At 54.2% G+C, this 7,227-nt stretch overlaps 1 protein-coding gene across 1 annotated transcript; it reads left to right on the plus strand.

The window, feature by feature from the left end:
- Nucleotides 1-2,140: 2,140 nt before the first annotated feature.
- On the plus strand, nucleotides 2,141-6,027 carry LOC149913283 (uncharacterized). The gene is made up of 4 exons (XM_090130107.1): nucleotides 2,141-2,368; nucleotides 2,967-3,279; nucleotides 3,824-3,934; nucleotides 4,032-6,027. Exons 1-4 carry the CDS (start codon nucleotides 2,141-2,143, stop codon nucleotides 4,952-4,954), a joined length of 1,575 nt encoding a protein of 524 aa, XP_089986233.1. The 3' UTR covers nucleotides 4,955-6,027.
- Nucleotides 6,028-7,227: the final 1,200 nt, after the last annotated feature.

The raw sequence follows: 7,227 nt of genomic DNA on the forward strand, positions 1-7,227 counted from the left end.
ATGAGACTGAATGTGTACAAGTCTATGGGGCCGGATGGCGTGCATCCCAGGGTTCTGAAGGAGCTGGCTGAGGTGGTTGCCGAGCCGCTCTCCATCATATTTGAAAAGTCGTGGCTGTCAGGTGTGGTCCCGGATGACTGGAGGAAGGGTCATGTCACTGCCATTTACAAGAAAGGGAGCAAGGAGGACCCCGGGAACTACAGGCCGGTGAATCTCACCTCTGTGCCTGGGAAGATCATGGAACAGATCATCCTGGATGACATGCTTGATCACATGAGGAAAGGGCGTGTGATCCGTGACAGCCAGCACGGCTTCACCAGGGGAAGTCATGCTTAACCAATCTGGTGGCCTTTTATGATGGAGTGACGGCATCGGTGGACAAGGGAAAGGCGACCGATGTCATTTACCTGGACTTGAGCAAGGCCTTTGACATGGTCCCCCACCACATCCTTCTCTCCAAACTGGAGGGATGTGGATTTGATGGGTGGACCACTCGATGGATAAGAAACTGGTTGAAAGGCCGCAGACAGAGGGTGGTCATCAATGGCTCCATGTCCAGGTGAGGCCGGTAACGAGCGGCGTCCCCCAGGGCTCTGTCTTGGGACCGGTGCTCTGTAACATCTTTATCAATGACATGGATGGTGGAATCGAGTGCACCCTCAGCAAGTTTGCTGACGACACCAAGCTGAGTGGTGCGGTTGACACGGCTGAAGGAAGGGATGCCATTCAGAGGGACCTCGAGAGGCTGGAAAGGTGGGCTGGGTGAACCTGATGAGGTTCAACACTGCAAAGTGCAGAGTTTGGCACTTGGGCTGGAGGAATCCCAGGCATCCCTACAGACTGGAAGGAGAGGTTCTTGAGAGCAGCCCTGTGGAGAAGGACCTGGGGGTCCTGTTAGATGAAAAGCTTAACATGAGCCAGCAGTGTGCCCTTGCGGCTTGGAAGGCAAATGGGATCCTGGGCTCCATCAGAAGAGGGGTGGCCAGCAGGGACAGAGAGGTGATTGTTCCCCTCTACTCTGCTCTTGTGAGGCCCCATCTGCAGTACTGCGTCCAGGTCTGGAGCCCCCAGTACAAGAAAGACAGGGAGCTGTTGGAGAGGGTGCAGAGGGGCCACAAAGATGGTCAGGGGACTGGAGCACCTCCCCTATGAGGACAGGCTGAGGGAGCTGGGCTTGTTCAGCCTGGAGAAAAGAAGGCTGCGGGGTGACCTCATTGCAGCCTGTCAGTACCTAAAGGGAGCCTACAAACAGGAGGGAAATCAACTCTTTGAAAGGGTGAGTGACAGCAGGACAAGGGGAAATGGTTTTAAGCTGAGGGAAGGGAGACTGAAGTTGGACGTCAGGGGGAAATTCTTTACAGAGAGAGGTGAGGTGCTGGAACAGCTGCCCAGGGAGGTTGTGGATGCCCCGTCCCTGGAGGTGTTCAAAGCCAGATTGGATGGGGCCCTGGGCAGCCTGGTCTAGCATTAGGTGGGATGGTTGGTGGCCCTGCGTGTGGCAGGGGGGTTGGAGATTCATGATCCTCGAGGTCCCTTCCAACCCTGGCTGGAAGCCATCCGGGCAGCACCGCGGCGGCAGGAGCTGCAGCAAGGCCGTCGTGCGGCCAGCTCCGGGCTGCGGGCACTCGGCATCCCCTGCTCTCCCAGTTGCGACTCCCAGGAGCCCGGTTGCCTGCGCCAGAGGTGGGAGCAGCCTGCTCCGCACCCGAGGTAGGTGCCCTCGGTGGCTCGTGCAGAGGAGCGCACGCTTCCTGCCCCCTGCCAGCAGCGGCGGGAGGGCAGCGGGGAGCGGCACCGGCGGGGCGGAACCGGCACTGCCGTAGCCCAGGCGGGAGCCCGGTCCCGGCTCCAGCTCCTGCCCAGCACGGCAGGTTTGCTGGGCCAGACGGGCTGCAACGCAGGCAGCAACTGTTCCCAGGCGTGTTGCAGCCCGGCTTGGGCTCCGAGGGGCACAGGAAGGGGTTGGAGCTGGGACAGCGAGGAAGTGAGCAGAGGAGCTCAGCGTGCTCTGCTGCCCGCTTGGCTCTGTGTAACGCAGCGCAGCTGGGAGTGCGTTTCTCCCTCTGGGCCACGGCAGACACGAGGTGACCTCGCTCCGCAGCTCTGCACGCATGGATTGATGGAAGCTTTCAACTCCCCGATGCCTCCTTTTGAGTGCGTGAATGTGAAGCCTCCAAGGGGGGAATTTCCACTCCACTCCCCTTCCCCGGCAGCCCGCAGTTTCCCTTCGGGGACCCAGCAGGCAACATCTGCACGTCAGCAAAGCGCAGCCCAGGCTGCGTTGTGCAAAGGGCGCCCGCTGCTGAGAACGGGCCCTGGAAGGGAGCGCAGGGTGCGTGCTGAGCTGAGTGGGGAGCAGCGCCGCCTGGTGGGGGAGGAGGGAAATGCAGCCGCCGAGGCATTCCTGGTGCAGTGGGGGAGCGGGGCTCGTTCAGCTTGGAGAAGAGAAGGCTCCGGGGAGGCGTCATTGTGGCCTTTCAGGACTTGTAGGAGATGCATAAAGTGGAGGAGGAACGACAGCTTACGTGGGTGGATGGTGACAGAACAAGGGGGAATGGTTTTAAATTGAGACAGAGGAGATTTAGTTTAGACATTCTGGATGAAGTTTTGCACTTGGGGGGTGGTGAAGCGCGAGAACAGGCTGCCCAGAGATGTCGTGGGTGCCCCATTGCTGGATGCATTCAAGGCCAGGCTGACTGTGGCTCAGGGCAGCCTGGTCTGGTGGATGGCAACTCTGCACATAGCAGGGGGTTGAAACTACGTGGTCATTGTGGTCCCCCAGGCAGGCAGTGTCCTGCAGCTGGGCTGTGGAGGGCTGGGCTGGGACAGGGACTGCTGCGTTCCCTCACAGCTCCCCTGCCATTTCTCTTGTCCCTGCAGGCTCCAGTTGGACTTCTGCCTTCCGGCCGTGATCATCTCACCTGCAGGAGAGCAGCAGATGGCCACAGCACATCCGTGTCAGGTAGGGGCTGGGGGCAGCAGGCAGGAGAGGCGGAGGGGCGAGGGATGCGAATGCCGGGGGAGAGGGAGGTGCCCTCAGGCAGCAGGTGTGTGCTGGGGCCAGAGAAGCGGCTGGGACGGGAGTTTGTGTCCTGTGCGAGCTGCTTCCCTGGGCCTTGGCTGTTCCCAGCAAGGAGCCTCTTTGCTTGCAGGAGCCGGTGAGCTTTGCGCAGGTGGCCGTGTATTTCAGCAGGGAGGAGTGGGCGCTGCTGGACCCTGCGCAGCGAGCGCTCTACCGGGACGTGATGCTGGAGACGTACCAGTGCGTGGCCTCGCTGGGTGAGGGCTTTGCTGCCTTTCCTCCTCGTTAGGGCACCTTTGGCTGTGCAGAATGAGCCTCTGCAGGCCAGGCCTGGAATAATAGCTGTGCAGTTACATATTGATAACTGCAACAGCAACAAAGGAAATACTGAGAAGCATGAGTTTCAGGAGGGCTCAGTACGCACTGCACTCTGATAAAAGCCCCGGTGTCAGTGCTGGCAAGCAGGCATCAGCCAGGAGGGGGAGAACCATCTCCCTGCAGACAGCCCTTGTGTTGTTGCGTTGCATGGCGCTGGCAGCTCCAGCAGCCAGACTACTCCCAGGTTACTTCTTAGGTATTAATTGTCTCTTTATTCCATTCCCATAAACATTTTTGAAACCTTCGGCATAGAGCAGTTTGAAAAATATGAAAGGATATTCTATAAAATTATAATTCTATAAATGTTATTCTGGCCCTAGTTGTGCTTTTATTGTGGGGCGGGACTGAGAGTGGAGTTGTTGGACAAGCAGCTGTGCCAGAATCAGGAAAACATTCTTATGTCCAATCTTTCTATCATTGAAGCTCCACTTCCAGCCCCCAAACCCATGCTGATCTCCCTGCTTGAAGGAGGGGAAGACCCTTGGGTCCCAGATGTGTGTAGCCCTGAGGCCGTTCCAGGAGACCTCAGCCCAGGTGAGGTGGTGGAGGGAAGGAGGTGGATGGGGTTGAAAGAGCCATCTGTGTTTAATTTTGGGCACTGTGTGCTATTTCTGGACTTCCTGTCATCCAGCAGGAATTAGGATTGCAGATATGTTGGAGGATCTGCAGGAATATGGTGTGGTCAAATGGCAGTGGAGTGGCATCTCCGTGGAGGAAATCAGAAGGGATGTCCAAAGAGGCCTAGAGGAAGGTCAGGGTGAGCACATCAAGAAGGCACTGGGAAAGCATCTGGGAAAGACATCAAGGAACTCACTGGACTTCAGTGTAGGTCAAAATCAGCCTGAAGACTGCAGCAGCATGGGTGTGTGGAAAAAGAAGAATCAGTGTGCTGAGTGTGGGAAAAGCTTTAATATAGATTCCAGCATTGTTAACCACCGGTGCATACACTCAACAAAGAGCCCGTACAAGTGCTCTGATTGTGGAAAGTGCTTCAGATGGAGATCCCACCTAACCCGCCACCTGCGCCTCCATACAGGAGAGAGACCCTTTAAGTGTCCTGAATGTGGGAAGAGCTTCAAAAGAACTTCTGAATTGAACCAGCACCAGCGCATCCACACAGGGGAGAGACCCTACAAGTGTTCTGAATGTGGGAAGAGCTTCCAAAGAAGTTCTGATCTGATGCACCACGAGCGCATCCACACAGGGGAGAGACCTTTTTTGTGTCGTGAGTGTGGGAAGAGCTTCAAAAGCAGTACTGAATTGAAACAGCACCAGCGCATCCACACAGGAGAGAGACCATACAAGTGTCTAGAGTGTGGGAAGAGCTTCAAAAGAAGTTATGAATTGAAGCTGCACCTGCGCATCCACACAGGAGAGAGACCCTATAAATGTCCTCAGTGTGGAAAGAACTTTAAAAGCAGTTCACTATTGAAGCGCCACCAGCGCATGCACACCGGAGAGAGACCCTATAAGTGTCTTGAGTGTGAGAAGAGCTATAAACACAGATCTAGTCTCAATACCCACAAGTACATCGGCAGCACACACGGGCTTTAGAAGCATCCCAAGACACGGGGAACCTTCAGAAGCAGTTCCAGCCTTGTTACCTACCAGCACAGCCACACAGGATACAGAGCCTGCAATGCCCCAAATGTGGGCAGAGCTTCAGCCAGAGCCCCAGCCTGGTCACCACCTGTGGCTTTGTGTGGTGATGAACCTTACAAATCCCTTGAGTAGAGGAAGAGCTCTGTGGCCAAACTGAATCCCCTTTCTCATTCTTTGCAAGGGTATTACCCCTGTTGCTCTCATTCAGCTGCAGTCAAGGTATTGTGTGGACACTCTAAGGAGAATCCAGAGTGGGATTTGTCACAGCCACTGGAAACCCTCTGCGGCACATTTCTGTCAGGTCTGTGTGCAGGGAGATGCCTTGGAATTCACTTCTGATCTCCCCTGTAGAAACTCATCTGCTGTGGGGGAGCAGGTGAGGGCCCAATGGAAATCTCAGCTTGGCTGATGTGTCACAGGAAGGAAAAAATTCTGTTTGCAGGCAGTGTGGGAAGAGCTTCATCTGGAGCTCAGCCCTCAGTAGATCCCAGAGGATTCTGGTGAGCCCAAGGATGAGGGAGACCCAGATACTTCTCCCCACACAGGAGGAGTTTGCAAAGGAGGTGGCATCACTGGCACCCTCTGCAGAAGGGACTTAAGCCAGGAGCTTCAGATGGCCTTTCCTTGCTGCCCAAAGCAGTTCTCTCACCATGCCCGCTTTCCTCTTCTGCTCTTCCTGCCAGCAGCTTTTTGATGCCGTTTCCTAAGGAGAAGCGGCTGTGTAGGGATGTTCTGTGTGTCTGTGTGCTTGTGTTGCTCTCAGTAATTTGAGTGCACTGATGAATCTGAGAGAAGGGTCAGGAGAGCAGTAATGTGGCTCTTGGAGGTTTTCTGAGAATCATCTGTTGAGTAATGGGAAGGGGGTGAATAAAGTGGCTGAGTTGTTATGACTTGAATGGGCACCAGCACATCCACGCAGCGGGGAGACCCTACAAGTGTTCTAAGTGTGGGAAGAGCTTCCAAACAAGTTCTGATTCACTGTTTTCTTGCTTGTTGTTCTTAAAATCAATGTCAGCATGTGGAATGAGGAGAGGGAAAGGTGCAAGCAGGGTTTGGTTTTGGTGCCTCCTCCAGTCCAGTGCTTGCTTCTGGGAAAGGCATTTCTTTCACACAACCCTATCATCCTTCCTGCACATTGGTTCTACTGCTCTTCCAGAATGCTTTAATCAGCTGGTCAGAGCAGCTGTGACACCAAGCCTTGTTTGTCTCCAATAAAACTACAAAAAGCTGAGCTTGTTTTTCCTAAATTCACTATCCCAGGTTTCTGAAGGTGGTAGGAAGAAAAGCAGTGCAATTCCACAGGGTGCACCAGTAGCTCATCCCCACAGCACAGAGATATCAGAGTGTTTTCCAGTGTGTGCTTGCCTTGCAAGTGATCCCTTTTGAGCTTGAAGGTTTTTGCTTTGACCTTGGGAAGTTGTGTCTGAGATCTCCTGCAGCAGGGCCTTCACATTTGCTGTGCTCAGCTAAAGCTGCTGCGCTTGGAATGCAGTTTGCAGAAAGTGGAGGTTGATGTTGGTGAGCCAGTGAAGCCAGCAGGAGTTTGCCTATGTTGTCAGGTGAGGTTCTCTGAATGCTCCCTGACCTCCCCAGGAGGCTGCGAGGAGATGATGATTGCAGTACCGATGAGCTCTGCTTCCTCCATCCCAGGGAGCAGGTGCCTGGTCTGGTGCAGGAGAGGTACAGCAGGGCCCTGGAGGTGGCAGGAACTCACAGCTCCAAGGGAAAATGCATGGGGAGGAAGCAAGCAACTGCAAGGTGTTGGGATCCCCAGCAACAGGATACAACCACCCAGCCATGAGCTGGGATGATTTACTTTTAAACTGCATCCAATGAATTCCTGTCCAGTGGCATCCCTCATGTGTCTCCTCTTTCCTTTTAGGTTCCCCCAAAAAGCATTCTCGCTATTCTGTGTTTTCATCTTACATCACCGTAATCTCAGAACTGCTGTGTTGATTCGCATTGGGTAGAAAAAAAAATAAAGAGCAAAGCAGGTTTTCCTCTTTGAGTCATTTTAACTGCTGCCCTCCTCACATGTTTTATCACACATCATGTTTAGTTGCATTCAGAATTAAAAAAACTCAGTTTTTTTCCTCTTCAATGCGTAGCAAGTCAAGAAGCAGGGCAGAAGTCCAGCTCCTCTGAGCAGAGATGTTCTTCTAGAGTTTGTGAGGAAAGGAATGTGAATGGATACACAGAGTGAGGTAAGCCTACGGGGCAGGAAC

Source organism: Phasianus colchicus, chromosome 39, assembly GCF_987193195.1.
Source record: "Phasianus colchicus chromosome 39, bPhaCol1.hap1.1, whole genome shotgun sequence".
Lineage (NCBI taxonomy): Eukaryota > Metazoa > Chordata > Aves > Galliformes > Phasianidae > Phasianus > Phasianus colchicus.